General features: G+C 41.5%; 1 protein-coding gene across 2 annotated transcripts in view; it reads left to right on the forward strand.

The window, feature by feature from the left end:
- Positions 1 to 23,169, forward strand: part of LOC137296297 (short-chain specific acyl-CoA dehydrogenase, mitochondrial-like) — a 97,458-nt gene that overhangs the window by 48,179 nt on the left and 26,110 nt on the right. For both annotated transcript variants that reach the window (XM_067828066.1, XM_067828074.1), the window contains exons 6-9: positions 133 to 168; positions 8,603 to 8,773; positions 11,947 to 12,003; positions 12,361 to 12,441. In XM_067828066.1, the coding sequence (XP_067684167.1) occupies positions 133 to 168; positions 8,603 to 8,773; positions 11,947 to 12,003; positions 12,361 to 12,441 (345 nt within the window). The remainder of the gene's footprint in view (positions 1 to 132; positions 169 to 8,602; positions 8,774 to 11,946; positions 12,004 to 12,360; positions 12,442 to 23,169) is intronic.

Consider the following 23,169-nt stretch of genomic DNA (forward strand, 5'->3'; position numbering starts at 1 on the left):
TCTTATGTTGCAGGTGTTTGCTACCACTGATAAACAGCTCAAACATAATCCAGAGGTAATTTTACTAACAATTACTAACAATGCATGTAGTTACTCACTTTTGTAAGACTGTTTTGTTGTCTTATGTTGCAGGTGTTTGCTACCACTGATAAACAGCTCAAACACAAGGTAAGCTAGGACAGTGGTAGTATTAAACACTGTAAACCACCAAGTAGGTGTCAGAAATGTGTCTTGAAATTCGTGACACTTTAATGAGCCACAACCCTCCCAAGCACTATCATTGGAGTGCAGTAGTTATAACGCAGAGAATAGTACACTTCTCTGACATTGCCATATAGAGGGAAATAAACTTTACAAGTTTTCCTGTCCAGTTAAAAAGATAGATAAGAAATAGAAATAGATAAACATGTTCCTTTCACTAGAAACTGGGACTTCATTTACTTCCCATAGAGGATACTCCTGTCATATCTTCCTATGTAGCCTCTGTTCTGATACGGCTATATTTCTTGTAAAATCCTCTAGCAGCCAAAAATCACAACACGAATTATCTTCCTTCTTTCTCTCTAATCCAATCGTGTGTTACATAAAGCTTAGATCCAATATGGCAGCTGCTATTGAATTGGGGAATTGGTTTGGTGTTTCATGTATAATTGAAAACCAGAAACTAATGCAAAATAGATTTCAGGAATCAATCGACAAGATATTTTTGTTGATGTGACATTTAATGACTAGCATGTCTGTTGTCAGTGAGTAGGATGGAAAGGCCATTGATCCACCATTACATGATTGGGTTCTCTCTATATGAACCGTTTGCACATCATGCTGGTGAAGTGGTTCTAGTTTTCCTGAAGCATACAGAAATTACCAAGGCTCTGTAAATAATCACTTTTGAAACACCACCACTGACTGCACAACTAAATATGATTGCAACCAATCACAGACTACCAATCACAGGCAAAGGGCCATATTAGAAGACAGGTTACGTAGGAAGATCCTCTGTCAGAAGAGAATGCTTAAAGGTCACATGCAACCAAAAATCAAACATAATTCAAACACATTTATCATTTATTCATGACATATAATATACATTTTTAACTTACCTTACCATAGTCTTATGCATATTACCTCTAGCTTCACTAAACGAGATCAGACAGTCGTTGATTCGCCATCCCCTCGATGGCTACCTCATGTAATCTACGAATGTAGTCACGGAAGTGACGTGATCTCCCCACTCGCGCAAGAGCGCAGAAACCAAAATTCACTTTTACCTTTAGCGTTCGTACGAACGGACGTGTTGGTTTGCAGTGTATCTACTGTGTATAGTTTCAATAAAGTTACTACTCCTTGGTAGGTATGGTTTGTATCCCCTCATTATGTATGAAAGTCAAGTCATACAAGTACTTAATGCACTTACCTTGCTACCTCGTGTTGTTTTTTTCTCACTCAGGCATGGGTTGTCCGTGTCGTGTGTGAGAGCGGCATGGCGTCCATGGGGGTAGTTTATCTTGTTGGTTGTTTGCCCTTCATGTATTTGTCCATGCTTGGTCATTTTAACTTGTGGTTTCGGTGTTTATCATACCCTTTTTCTGCCTTGAATTCCAGCGTAGCGAAGGCAGCCATTTTGGTTGTTGTTTTCACTGCCCCGCACTTACGGGTGTGTCCATTTTTTATGTAGGGGTGCAATCACTTTCTACATTTTTATGTAGGTTTTTTTTTCTCCTAGCATTGTTTCAACCTGTCGTCAAGTGTTGGTTTCTTGTCTGTTACAGTTTCTGTGTATGACTCGACACTTTTGTACTATCTGCAAGGGGCAGAAGTCAGCTAAAGACCCACATCCCTGGTGTCCGGATTGTGCGTCCGCTGTTTGCTCCATTGATAATCGGTGCCTACACTGTCAAGCGTTATCTCTGGCCGATTTCAAGACTTTTTTGGCGGTTCAGAGGAAGCGTTTTACGCAACGTAGAAGAAGAATGTCGTCGCCAGCGTCTTCCTTGGGGTCTTTACCTGACGACCAGGATCTACCACCGCCTTCAGTACCAGTATCGACGCCTAGTGTGGGGCGCTCATCTATTACGCCGTCTCCAGAGCCTACGCGTTCGGACGCCTTTGTAGACCTATCTCACCCGGATGCTTTATCCCATCCTGAAGTTCAGAGGCTTCTGTGGTCTCTCTTGACACCTGGCGCTGCTGTACTTCCTACCTCGTCATGTACACCTTTACCAACGTCAGCGCCTAGACTTACGTCAGCACCTAGACTTACGCCAGCACCGTTGCCTGTACCAGCGCCACTGCCTGTCCCGGCGCCTTTGCTTACGTCAGCACCTGTGTTTTCGTCAGCGCTTATTTCGACGCCAGTGCCTATTCCGACGCCAGTGCCTGTACCAACGCCAGCACCAACGTTGTTGCTGGACCCTGCTCCTGTGCCTACTCCTTATCGGATACCCAGGGTGTCTCATACGCTGTCTAGAGAAGAAGTGTTACAGCGCCAGTTGGATGAAGAGCGCGCTCGTCGCTTAGACGCTGAGCGCTCCCGGCGCAGGTCTCGCTCCAGGTCCCCGAGGGGTCAGCGCTCCCGCTCTCCACACCGTAGCCGGCGCTGGCGCTCCCGGTCTGGTTCCTGCTCTCCAAGGCGCTCTTTAGAGGAAGACTCACGCACCAGAAGTAGACGTAGAGTGCGGTCCCGTTCAAGATCACCACGGCGTCTCTCTAGATCCCAGCGTTCGCGATCGCAGGAACCACCGCGGACTTCCTGCAAGGAATTTAATACTAAGAATTCTGCCTCCAACTCTAATCAGCGATGGGAATCAACCTCTGTTTCCTGGGAGGACCATGAGGAACAGTTCTTTTGTCCAGATTATGAGGAGGAACCTGGCAATGATGGTGATAGTGATGGCACCTATCTTCCCTTAGCTGCTGTCTTTGAGTGGATTGCCGATAGATTACCGGACTGTCCTTCACCTTCTTCTGATTCAAGCAACCCGGCAGGGATTCACCTGTCTCCCGAATTACTTATTCCACCACACCCCATGGTGGTGGATGCTGTAGCTTTGTTAGACTCGGACTTTGCGAAGTTATCCCTAAATCCAACTATCAAAGCGTCCAAGTCTAAGAAATCAGACTATAAAGTTCACAGTCTGGATTTTGCCGACTATGGGGCTGTGCAAGACGATTCTATCAAGAGGTTGTCAGGCTCTACTCCGTCATCTTACAGAGCTAGCAGCTGTTGATACGGAACTGAAGCGTATGCTTAAACCTATCTCAGCGCTTGCGTCAGCCACCTCCGCTGCAGCCTTGGATTTATCGAAGGATAATGCCTCAAGGGTGGATCATTTAACTACCATATTTGCTTGGCAAGGCAGAGTACTACATGACCTGCTTGGACATTTACGAGCGGTGCTAGCCATGACTACAACTATGCGCCGATCTGGACTTCTGGATGCTTGCACCTGGCAAGAGGAATTTAAACGACAGCTACTTCGTGCACCATTTACGTCTAAGTTCCTCTTTGACGAAAAGATTCCAACGGTGTATAAACAACATGCCGAACTCACAAACACGGAAGTGGCGTTGTCAACCTTCGAGGCCTTGGGCTCTGTTTTTCGTGGCCGAGCCAGGGGCAGTGCCAAGAAAAGATATGTACCCAGGAGAGAGTCTATCTGTTCCTCGTTTGGGAGGGGACGAGGTCGTACCAAGGACTCAGATGTGCAGAGCAAGCCTCAAGAACGCGGCAGGGATGCGCCTTCTACGTCCGGTCGAGGTAGGGGCAAGCGCCCCTACTCCGGCCGCTGAAGCCATGGACAACTACGCAGGAACTTCCTGTGACGTGCCAGTTCATCCGACCCCTGTAGGTGGGAGACTAGGGATCTTCTGGGCCAATTGGACATTCCTGGAAGACCCGTTTGTTTGCAAGATCCTGAGAGCCAGCTACAAGCTGCCACTAGCCGGAGCTCCGCCGTTGACTACTACTCCGCAGTCACGAGTGTACTCAATAGATCAACAGGTACTTATACTAGAAAACATCAACATTTTGTTAACCAAACGTGCTATAGAGATAGTGCCAGAACCCCATCACTCCCCGGGGTTCTATTCACCCATCTTCCTGGTACCCAAGAAAGGCTCCACCAAAATGCGGATGATTCACAACATGGCGACTTTCAACAGCCTGTATTTAGCCGAGCCCCCACATTTCCGAATGACATCACTGGATCAGATCCGAGCCAAGTTGTCACTCGGAGCTTGGATGACCAGCCTAGATTTACAGGATGCTTACCTGCATGTTCCTATTTTCCCACGTCACAGGAAATTCCTGCGGTTCATATTTAACGGGGTACACTACCAGTGGCGGGTGCTGCCATTTGGAATTTCTACTGCCCCGTGGCTTTTCACACGGATCACGCTGCCTGTCACCCGATTCCTGCACCTCTGGGGGATAGACTTCGATCCTTACATCGACGATTGTTTTCTGAATCACTACATTCCTCAGTTGCTATGGAAACAACTGGACTTCTCCACACGCCTATTACATCAATTGGGATGGATTATCAATACCTAGAAGTCGCAACTAGAGCCAATGCAGGCGTTAACATTCATCGGGGGGTTGTTCCTGATCCGGCTCAATCTTGTCAGGGTCCCTCCCGATCAATGGCAGAAGATTCTCGCCTTTACGGATCGAGCTCTGTCGCTACCTCTACCCTCAGAGAGTGGCAGTCTCTGTTGGGCCTGTTGACGTCGGCGCAAGACCTCACCCTCAGAGGACAGCTTATGCTGCGCCCACTACAGAGGTTCCTGTTACCATTCATTCGAGAGAACGACCTCCAGTCATCATTTCCTCTACCTCCGCACCTGCATCGGTACCTCAGGTGGTGGACGGTGGAGTGGAACGTCTGCGCCGGTGTTTATTTGACAAGCTTCAACCACGACCACGAGTTGTTTGTAGACGCATCCCTTCTGGGATGGGGCGCTCACTTGAACTGCCAGACAACCTCAGGGCTGTGGTCAGACGCCAAAAGGGACTGGTATATCAACAACCTGGAGATGCAGGCAGTCATCCTAGCGGTCCGCCACTGGTTACCGGTTTTAACAGGCTCCAGGCTCCAGGCTCCTGGTGGCGTCCGACAATTCCACGGTCGTGTGGGTGATTTGCAATCAGGGTACAACCAGATCCAAACAACTTCTGGACCAGATGTTCCTCTTAGCGGACCTGGTAGACAGCAACGACATCGTGATCGCGGCTCGTCACATTCCCGGTTTCAAAAACATTCTGGCAGACGCACTGTCGCGCCCCGGCAAACCATCCCCGACGGAGTGGATGCTCCATCCGGACGCATTTCACCAGATCTTCTGTCAACACGGGAGACCACTGGTAGATCTTTTTGCCACCATTTTCAATCACCAGTTACCAAGGTATGTGTCTCCCATGCCGGATCCGCAGGCGTGAGCAGTCGACGCGATGTCTCTGCCATGGGAAGGCCAGACGTAGTCACCAAAATCAGACTGACGCAGAACCTCCGACTGCATTTGGTCGCGCCCTGGTGGCTGGCCAGGTCTTGGTTTCCCGACCTTCGGCGGCTCGTCAGCGGAGACCCATACAAACTTCCAGAGTGGTTGCATCTTCTCCGACATCCACACAGTCGACAATTGCATCCGGATCCACTACGATTCCATCTTCACGCATGGGTCATCTGCAGAGGGCGTTAAAGGCTAAGGGCTACTCTACGCGCGTGGCGAGCGTTATAGTAGAGTTTCTACCCGATCTTTATATGACGACAAATGGCGCTCGTTCGAGAATTTTTGCGCACAAAGATCTCAAGATCCCATGGAAGCATCCCCTCAGTTTGTGGCACAGTTCCTTCTTTTTCTACGGAACTCTAGACATCTCAGAGGCAGTACCTTGGGTACCTCTTTGTCAGCGTTGAATTCAGTCCGTGCTATCAAGTCAGATACACAGATCTCCAAGGTAACGGAACTTATTGCGCTTCTCAAAGCTTTCAAGCTGAAAGACCAGAAGGCCAAGTTCCGTCCTCCAGCTTGGGATCTTAATGTCGTCCTTCAATATCTCAGAGGGTCGTTAGGGGAAGCCTCTTTTGAACATCTTTCCAAGAAGACGGTTTTCTTACTATCATTGGCAACAGCAGCTAGAGTCAGCGAGATCCATGCTCTTGACGGTACTCAGATCTGATTTGAACAGTCAAGACACGGACATGTTCATTTGGGTTTGCTTTGGGATTTTGTGGCTAAGAACCAGCTTCCCAGGCAACCTAACAGGCTATTTTCCATCCCTCCTTTGTCTATGGTACTGGGTCATCATGACTTGGAGGAGGAGCTGCTATGTCCAGTCAGGGCTCTGAGATGCTATATTAAAAGGTCAGCCTCTAGGAGACGATCCCGCAAATGGTTATTCATTCCCTTTGCCGCGACCTGCAAAGGTGAAGTAAATAGGAATACTATTGCCCTCTGGCTCAGATCGACAATCCTGGCGACCTATGACGACAAGCACCTGCCTCATCAACTGTCTTCGCCTCGCACTACTTCAGGGACTTGGCAGTTGAAGACGTGGAGGGGTTACAGTCATCTGGTCCACTTGTGGTTGCTCAGCAACTTACTCAACCGTCCGCCCATTAGGTAACTACACTGTTACTTACCACTGGTCTTAAGATTAACCTCACCCCCAGGGTGTGTCAGTTTTTCTTTGTAGATCTATTGGGTTACTCTTTGTCCTGTTCCAGGTATTATCCTGAGACCGTTGACATTGGTTTTCCCGAGTTCTCCTGATGCATGTGCACTGTTTGCTGAGGGATGGTCCTCCAGAGTCCACACCACCATCCATCTGTCGAAGCCATATGCATAAGACCTATGGTAAGGTAAGTTAAGAATTTATTAAAATCTAAATATTTTAGATATTTAAATACTTAACTTACCATAGGTTGGTGACTCCCTCCCAACACTGGATGCTCCTCCCCACTTTGGACTCTTCGGACCTTCCAGTTGACGGTAAAAGTGAATTTTGGTTTCTGCGCTCTTGCGCGAGTGGAGAGATCACGTCACTTCCGTGACTACATTTGTAGATTACATGAGGTAGCCATCGAGGGGATGGTGAATCAACGACTGTCTGATCTCGTTTAGCGAAGCTAGAGGTAATATGCAAAAGACCTATGGTAAGGTAAGTATTTAAATATCTAAAATATCTAGATTTGCTGCTTTTAAAACAACAAATAAACAAAATTATAAGCGTACAATCGCGATTCAAAAGTGCAATATTTTGTACTTGGGCTTACTTCCCCTGAAACGAAGCCCTCGGGAGACCGAACCCAGTCGTAGCGGGTGGATCTGCACTCAAGTGTAACGATGGCTTCTGATTGGCTGTTTCATTTGCTCATATGCTGAGGGTTCATTGTGTGTACAGAAAGATGATCTGTTTGATGGGCATTTTAGAAGTATGGCGAGTCACAAGAAAGTAAGATTCTTTGTGGATAACAACTTCTTTTTGTGTACTTGATGCGTCGTTTCAGTATGGATTCATATACTGTTGTCAAACAAAAAATCATATACACTAAAAGAAGTTGTTATCCATGAAGAATGTATATAGAGATGTTAGGTTTGGAAAATACATGTTCTCTGAATTTGCGCCCGATCCAATCAAAAATCCTGTCAGTAGAGATTGTAAACTACGCGTGGCTGGAATCTGTCATTCGTCCAAGTACAAAGCAGGACTTGAGACTGACAAGAGTGTGCACCAGTTTTCGTCAGATCCACTCATCTGAAAAAAATGAATGTAGTTTGTTTGCAACCCACAGACATAAAAACATGTCATCTGTATCACACCTGCCTAATTACATAATGTGGCAGAGACGGGACTCGGGTGCACGAGTCATAAATCAATTTATTTTCTTTATGTCGTATAGTCGGGTGCACGAGTCATAAATCAATTTATTTTCTTTATGTCGTATAGTCTGATAGGTGTTACGTTCAAATTGCACATTGTCAATGATTGAAGCTGTGTACTGCATGTTGTCTTTAGCAGACAGGCAGGCAGACATATAGGTGTGAATAAACCAGACACTGAGCTTTCTCTGAGACACAGACAGCTTACCACAATCAACAAGTTTTTTTACGTAAAGAGTAGATTATTTACTTGTTTGTGTACACAACCAAGATTAGACTACTGCTCACAACCTCAGACTCTGTGCATGCATACTGTTTCGAGCTCCGCGAACCTATTCACTGCGCATGCGTTATGGACACAGCGCAGCACAGCTGTTGAAACCACTTTTCCCCCCAGCCCTGGGGGAAATTTAGTGAAACGTTTGAACTCCGATGTCGCGGGCTTTTTTTTCATCGCGTTTTTTTTTTTCAACTTTATAGGTTGAATTGGCATTTTTTATGATATGTTTTGGTAAGTGCATACCGAAAGGTACCAGAATCTGCAAAATTGTGTTTTACGTTGCATGTGACCTTTAAGTAGCGTACAGTAGATTTGTGTGTGAAAAAGAATGACTGAATCACTACTGTCAGTGTTTGGACAGGTAAAATCCTCAAGCTGGATAGACACATAACACTAGCTTGTACAAACAGTTGCAGAGCTGGTATTCTGTGATACTTGCAGGGTATAAGTGCCTTCCTTGTGCCAAAACCAGCTGACGGGTTGACTCTAGGCAAGAAAGAAGACAAGCTTGGAATACGAGCATCATCAACTTGCAACCTAATTTTTGATGACTGCCACATCCCTAAAGAATACCTCCTTGGTGATGCAGGGTATGGATTCAAGATTGCAATGGTAGGTGTGTGCGCTGAATTGTACATATATTCAGTAGCAATGTTAGTTCTGGAGACTGATAGAGTCTGACAAGCTGTAGTAGTGACGGGTTATATTTGGAGTTACCCTTTCTTAGTAAAGTAAAAATTATGGTACTCTTTTCAGTTGAGTCCCGTCCGGGATTAGAACCCATGCTCTCAAAATCAGTCACCTAAACTGATAGGTGTTAATTTGCACGACTCCCATTCAAAAAAGTACTAGAAAATGTACTTTACTAGTAGTGTATTAGTTGTGTTAGCTATGGGGACTGATGGGAGAGTGTGACGAGCTGTAGCAGTGTATGTTAGCTGTGGGGACTGATGGGAGAGCGTGACAAGCTGTAACAGTGTACGTTAGATGTGGGGACTGATGGGAGAGTGTGACGAGCTGTAGCAGTGTATGTTAGCTTTGGGGACTGATGGGACAGTGTGACAAGCTGTAGCAGTATTAGCTGTTAGGACTGATGGGAGAGTGTGACGAGCTGTAGCAGTGTATGTTAGCTGTGGGGACTGATGGGAGGGTATGACAGACTATAACAGTGTTAGCTGACGGGACTGATGGGAGAGGTATGTTGTGTATAATTTTGATATGATCCACAAATAGTGTAGAAAAGTGGAAGTGATCTGTTAAAGTTCAGCCATCTCTTCTGCCATCAGTTTTAAGTCTATTTTACATGTTCAAATGTTTGGGTACAAAATAGATTTCATTTAGGTACAGTGAAAATATTACTGCGTGGCAAGTTAAGAATTATAATAATGACAGAGTTTAGGAATACTAACCTCATTTCATGAATGGAACATTTTTATAGAGATTCCAGTATCCCAAAACAAGCTGAATTCGACATTCTGGAGTCATTCAGCAGTTTCATCAATAGGGCGGATACCCAGTCACTATCATGAGAATTTCTATTGGCAATTGAAACCTGGAAGTAAAGTTACATAAAATGCAAACAAACATCAGTAATATTTACCCAACATCGTTAATACTGTTACGGTTAAGAATTTGCCGTGACAAATGATGTCAGAAATCCCCTTGTGAACCAGCAAAACAGAACAAAGACAGGTCATAAGCATTCAAATTGTATTATTATGCAATGAGAGCAAGGTATGCAAAGTCACAATTCAATATAACAATACAAATTTCAAATACAATATAAGTGATACAAAATCTAAGGCAGTGGGTCACAAGATATATATAGTAGCAAACTCACAAAAGTCTTGGTGTGAGAGAGATTCAACTATGCTAAATGTAAACACAGCGATCGTTCTGACAGTGGATGATGTAGATAAGGCGTTGATGGATCGTTGGTGATGTAACTCCAGTAAATATGAATGAGTGTGTGTTGCAACATGGCAACCAGCCTTTTTATATATATACAGTCCTTTCCCAAAAGTTTGGACACATACGACAGTCGTCAACACTGTAGAATGCCCTCAAATAAGTAAACACATAGAAAACTAAGAGCAGATAAATTCCGGAAAACCAGAGTCCTAAAAGTGTTGACCATCTATTAAACAAAATGTGATCCATCATAATTATTATTTCAAACACTAAATGTTGTGACCAAATGATAATTATTACTTAGTTAATAACAAAATACACAGAAAATACACACTCGTAACAATACCACTTCAGATACAGAATTAATTGCCCATGTAAGAAAAAATACCAAGCAAGAATTCAGCAAGATCTTAGGTCTGTTAGTGACAGGAAACATTTAAGTAGGAAGCCACATGATCACAGTGCGGAGTGAAAAGTATGGCCCATCATTGAAAACTACAAAGTCATTGTGTGTGGTGAGTGGCAACATTTCCACCAAAGCAATGTCATCAACACTATTTTTGTAGGAAACACTTGATATTTTTGTGTGAAATAAATGAATATAGCCTTAATCACACAAGGTTAGTAAAATAGAAACTTAAAATGGTATTACAGATAAAAATTATGTTTTCATCATACATCGTGAAAAACCATTTACACCAGGATACTGTTATCACACAGGAGTTTGTCACTGTATTGTGCAAAAATAGTTGTACATTTTCTTTACTAGAGCATTTTCGTCTTTGTCTGTTACAAGTATTTCTTTGTAAAAATTGTGAATGGACTGAAATGTCATCATTAGAGTTTAGAGGTGTGTGAATATTGTTCTGTATTTACAGATTGGTTACTGTAAATCACGAAATTTTTGTATCACGATATTTTTGCAAGTGGCGACTTACAGACGTTTTTGCATCATGATATTTTTGCGACTTGCCTAATTCTCAAAACATAGTTTAGTTTGACAGTTTCAAATCTTACTTGCATCTTAAAGTTCCAACTGAAGTAAATCCAATCATATTAAAGTTTGCTGCTAATCTTGAACCCAGTTCAGTGGAGTACTTCTGCGTGTATGCAATCAGTGATGTTTTCCTCAAAAAAACACACTATGTATAGGCCAGATAAGCGTAAAACAGTTTAAAGGGATTAAATTAAATGGCATGACTCAATTAAATTGGTGGACTCAAAAACAAAGTATAAATAAAGAGTCAAATTTTAAACAGACATTGAAGTTTGTTACTGTTACCAAGCGCCAGCCATTAGGTTTACCTGACCCGTCCAAGGCCTCCACACCTGAGAAAGCTGCTTGTATGGAAGCAGTGAACAAGACTATAATGGAGAGTTCTTCTACATCTGACAACACGACAGGTCGACGTGGAGTCAAGCGGAAAAGAAATAATAACCACTGTTATGTCTTTGCTTAATTGATGTATTGTCTAGATCTGTTATTAATTGTATGAACTGGTGAATAATAAATTGATGATAGGACACGTTGTTTGTTGATTATTAGTTGTTGCGTTCCCCCAGCAAACTGCATCATGATATTTTTGCGAGCTCAAGTCATTCGCAATCTTCGCAAAAATATCATACTCGCAAATTTTCAGGATTTACAGTAATTATTTTGATATGTTTTTCAACTCGTCTTATATGATTAAAAAGGGCATTAAAATGTGTCTTGTTTGCAGAACCCAAATTTTAGTTTAATTGGGATGCACATGATGAAGGAGACATTTCTTAAATGTCATCGGACAATCTGCTGACCATCTTATATCTTTATGATCTACAAATAGATTTTTTGTGTTTTCATATGATTTTGCTTCAGCTTCTGTTTATTTCAGGAAACACTGGATGCTGGAAGAATAGGTATAGCTGGACAAGCTCTGGGAATAGGTCAGGTACTGTGTCAGAGCTTAAGGTGTTGCTAAGGTCCTTACAATGGTGGTGTATGGCTGACCTCAGTGACATCTTCTGTTGCACTTGATGTCTGTTAAGCTAATGTAGCAATATTGAAACAAATAAGATCATTTCATTTATGGTTTTGGGAGTGATTTATCAGCACTATTAAATGTTACACAAGAGCAGTGATCATACAAATCTGGTTTCTCTCTGTCTTTATCAAGCCCATAATCAGCTTGGCAGTATCACCTAGGAAGCATTTTCTTGTGGACCAACAGAGACACAGAGCAGTGCATTTTTTTCTATTTTTTTTCTATTTTTTTGTGTGTGTCAAGATATGTTTCTGTCAATTTAAGGCTGCCCTGGATTGTGCCATTGATTACTCCACGAAGAGGATATCTTTTGGACAACCAATAGCAAAGTTTCAAACTATCCAGGTGAGTCTTTCTGTCGTCAGCAGACCTATTATTTCTGGAGTGTAATAAGTACGCTTTCTTCCATACCTGTCAAGTCTCACACATCCTGCGTGAGTCTCATGCATTTGAGCCTCACGCACTCACGCGCTGGTATCAAAATTTCACGCATTACATGTTTTCGAAAATAATGCTACCAGAAGCCTTGAAAATCCATCTCAAAATGCCTGAAAAATGGAGGAGGGATGGGCTTTGCCCCCCAACCATGGCCCTGGACCTGGACCCCGGCTTTCCAAACATCTCCAGCATTGGGAGCTCTGAGGGTTGACAGCTATGTAATAAGTATGTCACGTGATTTGTAATATTATCTTGGAGCAAAAGCTTAGTTATTCGTAGGAATAGACAAACCATGTCATAACTGTTTACTTGATGATGTCCTCCTTCAAGTGTTGAAATACTGGTGGGACCTGTCCCCCATGTACTGTGTTTAGCCTTTTCAAGATTTTAACTGGTCTTCCAAGAAGTGGAAGCCTTACAAAATGGGACTTCATTAAGATTTTGTTACAAATGTCCACTGTCATTTGATATGTTTACATATTTAGTCCATTGCATTATGTTCACTTTTAATTTTTCGTTCAAAACATTTGGAGATTTGTTTCTCTGTGTGTGTTTACACTCTTTAGGGTTTACATTCTGCAAAAAACAATGTTTCCAATTTTTCACTTTCTCTTAAAGTGAATAAAACTTCTTTATAATTGGCACCACAAAGTCCCTTCCCAGTAGTCGAAGCATAATTAGTTTTAGGAGATTACTGCCATATGAGTTGTCTCCCTTTGTGACCCTGTCCTATGAAGTCAAAATGGCAGAGATGACTTGCAAAACATGACGAATTTGTAGGCAGTTTTGTGTCTTAAGGATGGTACCCAGTGGATATCAAGCATGACTTCAAGGTGAGTATAAATATCATTTCAAGTGCTAAAATATCTGTCTATATATTTTGATTGAAAATACTTAACAAAATGTGACATTTAAATCTATCACATGAGACCACTTGCCTCCTTAGCATTGTTTGAATCTTAGATGTATTTAATATGTTCTGAGCCATTTAGTTGTTCATTGATTGACATGTTCATAGTATCTGACATGCTATCATACAGATAAAGTGTTACATATTTGCTTAAATAAGTGAAAAGCAAGTGTTTGGTCTTTGTGCTGGTATGCAACATAGGGGGCCCTTTTGGGGGGGTAATCTATACTTGTTTTGTACGGTATATGTTCTTAAAGCTATTCTTTTGGTGTTATATATCAAGTATATTACTAAGTCCACATTTCTGACAATATAGAATATGTTTATTTAAATAAGTAAAAATGGTTTGGATTACCACAACATTGCCTTTAAGACATCCTCCCTAAAAGGGCCCCCAATATATTATAATGCAGTCACCAGATGATAATTTCATTACAACAAACAAGAACAATGTTTAATATCGGGTCCTGTGGTGAACAAATTATAAAATATCTAAATTTTGCAAGATAGTTTATACACTTAGGTGTTGTATTTGTATCCTTTAGTGATTACAGTATATAAAGTTTTTATTTTTGTTTTTTTGATTTTTCGTTAAAGATTTCTACTATTGTTTCCCTGTAAGATTTTGACTTGCAACTGATCATAATGTAATGATTTGACTATAATTGCCTCATATCTGGTCGTGAATTATGAGTTTTTTGTAAAGATGTTTGCAAGATGATTAATTTAGAATAATTAAAACATTTGGGTTGATGTGACAAAAATAGATGAATTATTTTTATATTTTCAGATCACAATGACAACAATACCACAGCTAAGTCATTGTTGTGAAACAACAAATGAGAAGGACCTTAACTGGAGTTTGTGCATTTTATGTCAAAATGCTACCAGTGACAAAATCAAATTCCCTCTAGTATTCCAACCAAGATTAGAATCTTATGAAAACCTGTTGGAAATTATACATGAACGTGCTACTATAAAAGATGGACTGTATGTTGATATCTGCCAGAGACTTGAAGGTTGCACAAAGGAAACACTCTTATTACATAAGGTTGTTTGGCACAGAAGCTGCTATTCCAATGCAACTAATAAAAACCAAATACAACGTGCCAGGAATAGAAAACATTTGTCTTCTTTGCTGTTGACAACATAGACTTTGCAGAAGACACACCTGACGGGAAGGGAACGACACATGGAACCATGACTGCTGTCTACCAGAAGGCTGATGCCTCAGGAGAACTGATATCACAACCGCTTGACATACAGTGACATGACTGTGGCCCAGATACTTAGCAGATATGTATGCACTGAGGTCAAAGGATCCATACACATGGAATGAGCTGACTAATGGAAATATATCTGTTTCCAAAAGACGTATCCCCTTTGTGTCCATTGGAGCTGATCATGCATGTGAACAACTTAACAGACAAATGAAGGTACACTCTGGTCTTCTTGGCATATCACGGAATGCAAATGCAAATGCAAGACAGCGTTTTTTCCTGGCAGCACCTGAGTTGTCACGATTAGCCAATGAGTTCATCAGTCAGTTTGGTCTTGAAGCAGCTGAAGTCAATGAGCATCATGACCTTGCACCAGGTGTTATCCAGCGGGACCACATTGCAGTTGACAAAATCAAGAATGCTATCCTGAGTCACGGGAATCCTTTTACTGTTGAAGGGGACAAGCTGCACAATCTGATAACACATGCATATTTTCAAGATCAGTACGTCTCTCAGATACTGAAAATAGATGAGACCGGGCAAAAGTTGTATGAAGAATATGTCGCAGAAAGAATCAATAGAACAGTCAGCCTATGAGCTCCAGTGAAGAAGGAAAACAACAATCTTTACATGTCTGACAGTAAGAAGCAAACAGTGAAACTTCGAGACAGGGTTGTGGACCTGAAAGAAACAAAGGACTTGTATGGATGACTAATGATTTTAGCCAGATCAAGTCGCGATATTGACCTGAAACATGCTATAGGAGGCTATGAATTCACGCTGACACCAAGAGCATTCTTTTCTCCGGATGGCATGTTGTTGCAATGTACAGACAAGTCAAAACTCATCAGTTGCTTTGAGGAAATGGGAAAAAGCCATACGATCAGTGATCCAGAAACAGACCCTCAACTTACCCAAATTGACTCTACAGTGCTTAGGATTGCTGTAGTTGATGGTATGGTTCTTCTTCAGAAGATGACACAGTTACCTTCAGCAGTGGAGACGGTAGGGGATTTAAGCTGGTGCTTCAATAACCGACTGATGAGCCTTACAAGAAAATTTGACGAAGTTATTCTTGTGTTTGATACCTATAGACCTGATTCACTTAAATGGGCAACAAGAGAAAAGAGACGTCATGGCAAGGATCCAGTTCAGTACCAAATAACTGATGGAACAAGAATCAAGCACATCACATTCAAACGATTCTTATCTCATGACCAAACTAAGAATGATCTTGCAGAGTACCTTGCAACAATGACCATTGAGTACAACAAGGATTCATCAAAGGTCTTCATCATTGCAGCATCGGGTAACACAAGAAGTAACCGCAGCATCAACTTTGAGTCAAACAACCATGAAGAGGCTGACACACTCATGATCTACCAAACCATCTGTTCATCTCAGCGAAACCCATGTGACTCTGAACTTGTTTTCTTCTCTCCTGATACTGACGTCCTCGTGCTAATCATAGAAAATTATGATCACCTGCCAGTAAAGACATCTGTCTGCATGGCATCAGGTGAAGTACAAATAGAGCCTATATGGAAATCACTTGGCGCTGAAAAAGCCAAGGCTCTACCAGCCTTCCATGCTTTTTCTGGAGCTGATAATACAGGTAGATTTTCTTGCATTGGGAAGACAACTTGGTTCAAGACATTTGTAACAGCCACCAGAGACACCTTTGAAGCTTTACAGCAGCTATCTTGTAGGGAAGATCTTGCTGAAGAAACATTTTCAACATTAGCTAGATTTGTATGTGCTGTGTATTGTCCAAAATCAATCACCCTGAATGAAATTCCTGAACTCAGGTGGTACCCCTTTTGCAAACACATGGCTGAAAGTGATAGGCTCCCTCCAACAACTGGTGCCTTGAGACAGCACATTCACAGAGTTCAGATGCAGGCATGGGTATGGGCTCAAGCTCATGTTGCCAAACAAGTCTTCTTGGACCCAGAGAGATACGGGTATTACAGAGATAAGGATGCTCAGCTTAGACCAGTAACCACAGATGTTCTTCCAGCTCCACAGGCTATTCTCGAGATGGTTCGGTGCCAGTGCAAGACAGACTGTTCAACTCAGCGGTGTACATGCAAATCAAAGGACTTACTATGTACTGAACTTTGTCAGTGCAGTTATCAGTGTGAGAATGAAGAGTCTCAAGTTGAGGAAACAATTCCTGATGATAACTTTGATGAACTGCTGTAAATATGTATTATGATGAGTGTTTCTGAATGATCTCTTATTTGGGGACATTGTGGATATATAATTACATGATTAATGACAACTTTTCGATTGGAGATATGATGACATGTCTGAAATGGAAATCATGATGACATTGATGACTAGCTGTAAACAGTGTTGTGTATTTGGTGCTGACACTGTCTGAAGATTGCAACATCTGAGGATAGACATTAACCTACAGTGTCAATACTGTGACACTGTGGACATTCATGTTGTGATCTTCAACCCGTTGCGACGATTGCACCACTGATCAAGTTAGTAATTTAATTGGTTATCATAACATTCATAATATTCTTGTTTAATACAGAGATAAATAAATATTACAATATACAAGTATATACAAGTATCTGTGATGAAATATAGTGAAAATAGATGCACAATAGCAGTTAAAAGTGAAAAAAAAGGTGGCACATTACTGAATTTGGCAGCCATTTTGAAAACCAAGATGGCCGCCAATGGGATTATGGGAAAATTTGGAAACATTGATTTTCACATTAAGTGTAGTGAGTGGTTTATGAATATGCATAATTTTGCTAATCTCCAATTTTTTTTAACGAAAATACATAATACAATGGACTAATTTGATCTATATGTCCTGGACACATCTTTTGAAGGTCAAACATCATGGTCATTGCATTCTTGTTTCATTTCCCTTGAAAAGAATTTGGGCAAGATAAAGAATAATGCAAGGTCAGCGTTTTAGTTCCTCTAAAACTTTATTTTGACATTATCAGTTGTCATGGTTCCTTAAAACATTAATTAACATATTTCCTTATATTGAAATTCTTTCACGTGAAAGTGTGTGAGTACAGTTTTGTGCTGCCATCAGTTCAGTACAGCATGGTTCTGATTGTCAAACACTAGGTTTATCTCCTAAATAGACTACACTGTCCACAGTTTCACACTGTTCCTACAAAATCAGAGAGACGTTTTTATTCGTCAAAGACTGGTGCTGACATTCCTATGCATGTAGCACTGAAATACCAGGAAGGGAAACTGTAAGTTACTGTAACACAATAGATCATAGATGATTCCCAAAAGTTGATAATGAAAAACAGTCAAAGAAAAAAAGATACGGAAAATGTACTAAAGATCGCAAGGGCCTGCAGATATTTGAAACTACAGGCTCGATACGATAGCAATCAGCGATTATTTGGAACGCTGATGACAAGTTAACCAAGTCAGCAAGCCTGACCACCTGGGCCCACTTGCACAAAGCAATCTTAGCGCTACGACTATCTTACGCCCAATCATTGTAGCGCTAAGATCGCTTTGTGCAAGACAGTCCTGGTCCTGTTAGTTGCCTCTTATTACAAAGATGGGTTACTGAAGAACAGTTCTAACCCAGATCTTCACAGGGCGAATTTTTGCCATATGTGACCTCTGAGGATAAGTGCAACAGCATCATATTGGTTCTTGTGTCTTGTAAATGCCAGAAATATTATTGACAAAGGAAAATATCCTGTAACTGAGAAATATGTTGGCACATGCAGTAATGATAAAGGTCAAGGTCACTAGATTGAAAAATGGTTCTCCAAAATATTAGTGGTACCAGTCTTGATGCATTATTTCACATTTTTCATTGCAAACTCCATCATGTTTACTGGTGGTGCTATGACCTTACCGGATCACCTTAGAGGTTACTAAGAAACATGGTGTTGTGTTTATCGTCATTTTTTATGTCTCAGACTTGGTAATTGTTGAATATCATGATTATGTCTTGATTATGCTCAGGGTGTGGAAGTAATGTTTTTAGACTTTTTAGCAAGTAGTAGTAGATTGTATGCTTCTGGCTGTAAACTTTATGTTCAAACTCCAGTAGAGGATTGCCCCCTATTGATATTTAAGGGATTAAGCATTTAGTTTAACATCTTTGGTCTTGTCATAAGAGTTCTGTTTTGTGTAGTCTTAGAGACCAGAACACAACAATGGAAACTTCCTATAAAGTTGAATTGACTTTGTTAAACATGATCCCCGCTACTTCAACAACAGTGATATAATTTAAACACAATCATAAACTTGAGGTGTATTTTCTTTATACATGTTGGATGGGATATACCAGTGTCTATTCTAGGGCGCGCAATTGCGCAATTGGCACTAATAATGATCAAATCGCACCTCATAAAGACAACAGAGCACGAACTGTTGTGCACAGTAATTTGCTCCCTAACTACCTTTCAAAAAACATGCGAAAAAAGGTTTATATTGACCAGGAATAACTTTTTAAATCAGAGTCAGCCACAGAGTCAATTTCGAGTGACAACATGTACACATAACAGAGTCACCTGCCTTGTTAAAACCACTATCAGCACTGGGGAACCTAAATTCCATTCTTATCAGTATGAAAATAGATAACATTTTTGGATGAAGTTATGATTTGATTAATTAATTAATTGACAACGTTAAACTATGAACACTAAACATAGTGCTTGTGTACAACACTTGCAAAACACAGTTTTGTCAATCTTTTTCAGAACATCAGTTCGTTTTAGCTTCGTTTTCGAAATCATACAATATTATCACTTGAAGTTGCAGACAACAAATGAATACAAAATTCTTATTTACAACGGTTTGTGGTAATTTGGCGTGAATAATGCCATGAAAAAGAATGAAAATAACTGACTTTTTTGCACAAAATACCACTGAGAAAGCAACAATGTCCGCCATGTCTCCCCAGACCGATACGTCTGTTAAGGAGACGTGTAAATCGAAAGGCGAGCAAAACCCAGAGACTGACCCTGGTCCCTCCGACTCTAAAAACATCCCAAACCAAGTGTTTTCCTGAAAAAAATGGTGTGCAAGAATGGCCAAGGGTCTCTCAAGATGAGCTTGGTGCTATGATATGTGACTATTGTAGCCAAAATAAAATGAGCAATAGTTTCACTGATGGTGGTTGCAATAACTTTTACATCCACACTATTTTGAAAGACAGTAATACAGGCATTCTCCCTAACATTTTCCAAATACCCCCTCCTTTTTTTGTAAGGGGGCAACAAATCCCCCCTAGATTTTCAGTTCTAGAATAGTCACTGATATACGACATAATGTCTGACGCTTCCTCTGGAAGTCTCTCATTTGAAGGTCTCAGGTGTTCTCTATTTCTACATACACTTCTGCCATCCCCAGTGTGTAGACTGATGTCAACTGTTTGATCACTAACAGCTTTCTTCCACCTTTGTCATTTGCAGTAGGTTTGAGTCATACCTCATCTCCTTCCTTTGGCTCTGAGAGTTCTGCAGATTTACAGTTTGTAGTACATAGCCTGCTATTTCCCACCTGTAAGTCTTTTCAGGTACATTTTCCACTTTTATAGGCTGTAAGAGTCTGTTTGCAATGGGAAGTAGAGTTTCAGTTTGACAACCAAAATGTCTCTTAACTGATGAATTTCTAATTTCTTCAGTTGAAACATTTCTCCAGTCTAACAGTGACAACTAGGCATTAGAGTCAGCTTGCAGAGATTTCATAAGCAGTCGCTTTACAGTTTTTCTCAGTACTCTGTACTTTACCATTAGACTTTGGATATGATGGAAAGGATGTTAGGTGTTCAAAACTAACATTGCTAGGAAGATTTCCTAAATGCGTCATAGGGGATAAGGTCGACTGATGTCTGTCATGATCAGGGCTGTGTTTCACAAGAGCCTCCTAAATTTAGGAGGTCGTAGTCCATACAGCCTTGTTTACAACTCTCTTCCGACCTCTTGTACGACCGTTTCACAAAGACGTATCCATGTCGTACCACGGGGTCCTAAATCCATGTTGTACATCGTTTAAGAGGTACTTTGTTGCATAGCAATGCGTGCAGTGAGACCAAACAGGCACTTGTGTATCTTGTTATTCCCAAGTACTCCAGGCACCCATGAAGAGCCACCTCCTCGTGGTGGGTGCTGGGTAACGCTAAGTGCTCTTCTCCCGTGTGGACCCGGGACAGAATGTGTCCACAGCACCCCATTGCTTGTCGTAAGAGGTGACTAAATTGGGCAACCTGTTTGCCGTGGGTTGCATCCTGTGTCGGTGGAGGACGGGATCCTGGTGGTTGAGGGCCGTTGGGCTTTTAATTGCGTTCCATTTGCCCAACACACCACTTCGGCCCTTACTTCACCTAGACGGGTGGTTGAATGGGCCCGATTCAACCAATTGGCTGGTCATGCCAAGCCCTGTGCATAGACTACATATGTGTCATTGCAGAAATCTGATTTGGAATTGGTTTGAAGTTTGGTCTTGGCACTATTGGTAATCTGTAAATTTTAGTATTGTGAATTATGATCATATGCACTTTGCCTAGAGTCTTATGCCAGAAGGCGATGGCTCCAGGGCCAATGGTAGATTAATTTCTTATAATTCTACTACTGGAGTATATCATCCGGGTATCCTTGGTGCTGCAGGCTGGAGGCCCGCTTGCTTTAGCATTGTCCTTGTGATACTCTGTGGTGGGTGGGGAGCTCGGATGATGAACCAAAATAAACTAACCATGGCTTATGAAATTCCACCCAAAAAAAACAAAATGTTTACTTAAAACTGACCCTGTTGATACTGACCATAGACCGTCTGCATTGATTAAGTATTGGCCACGTTTCGTTGTGATTGAGACTCCTGACAAGACACCCTTAAAGCTAAACCCCTTTGCTGTCTTCGAAGGTATTCAAGGTATTGCTGGAGATGTGAAAAACATTAGACGATTACGTTCAGGTGGACTGTTAGTTGAATGTAGTAAAAAACAACAATCCACCAACCTGATGAACATTAAATCTTTCGTGGACATTCCCGTCACGGTGTCTGCTCACAAAACCCTGAACACAAGCAAAGGTATCGTTAGGGATTGAGACCGATTGTTTGACGATATGTCGGAACTTGATATAGGATCTGAAATGAAGGATCAAGGTGTACTCTACGTCAAGCGCTTTTCAACCCGGAGAAAAAACGAAACCATCAAAACCAATACGTATCTGTTTACTTTTTCCTCTCCAAATGCACCCAAATCAGTGAAGGCAGGCTATTGTAATATTCAGGTTGATACATACATCCCCAACCCGCTCAGGTGTTTTAAATGCCAGAAATATGGACACGGTGTAAATACTTGCACATTGTCTGTTGTGTGTGCTCACTGTGGTGAGAAGACACACACAACAGAAGATTGTGACAGTGATTATAAAAAATGCACCAACTGCTCAGGCGACCATTCTTCATTTTCTAAACAGTGTCCAATTTGGAAAGAGCAAATGGAAATCAACAAAATAAAATTTACACAAAATATCTCTTTTTCCGAGGCCAAAAAACTGGTAAAGAAATCAGATCTTACAGAAAGTCATGCTACAGTCGCAAAAACACCATCTGAGTCCAGATCTAAAATAACAAAATCATCTACAGGCTGCCAAACTACCTTGACTTGGGTAAATTGCGATTCTCCACAGCTTGTATCCCCTACTATATCATGTCAGACTGAGGAACCACTTCCTAGTACCTCAAAGTCTTCTTCTGATAACAAATCATCATCTCAGTCACACTCAAAGTCTCAGTCGACAGCTGATAGTCAGCAAACGGTAAAAGTAAACCGAAGCCAAAGTCTGATGCTTCAAAACAACAAAGTGGCAGAGCTCCTAAAGGGTCACAGAACAAAATTCAATTGTTCAATAAATATGGGACTCTTGAAGACATGGATGTTTCTGAAAACGTCCATTCTAGGGCACATAGCTTGTCGCCCTCCAAAAGAGTGCGGGGTAGATCCCCAATAAATCCCCCCAAAAGATAGTTTATTCCAGTAATATTCTACAGTGGAACTGCAGAGGACTGAGGACTAATTTACATGAATTACAGCTATTAGTCCAAGATTTTACACCTTCAGCGATATGTCTCCAAGAGACATATTTAAAACAAACAGATACATTTGACCTTCGTCATTTTAATGCATATCATTCTTTTTATCACCTCTGGGTGATAGTGAGAGCCACTGGTGGGTCATCCGTTCTAGTCAGACAAAACGTTATTCAAAGCCCTGTTTCGCTTAATACTAATATGCAGACTGTTGCTGTGAGAATTACTTTATATGTAGCGTTTACGCTATGCTCACTCTATATTTCGCCGTCTTTGACGTTTGCCAAAACTGATTTTCAAGCTTTATATGACCAACTCCCGAAGCACTGTATTATAATGGGAGATTTAAATGGGCACAACCCAATCTGGGGTAGTGTAACTACAAACACTAAAGGGAAATTGTTGGAGGACTTTTGTTCTGACAATGATTTATGTATTTATAATGATGGTTCCAGC

The sequence above is a fragment of the Haliotis asinina genome, chromosome 1 (assembly GCF_037392515.1).
Source record: "Haliotis asinina isolate JCU_RB_2024 chromosome 1, JCU_Hal_asi_v2, whole genome shotgun sequence".
Classification (NCBI taxonomy): Eukaryota; Metazoa; Mollusca; class Gastropoda; order Lepetellida; family Haliotidae; genus Haliotis; species Haliotis asinina.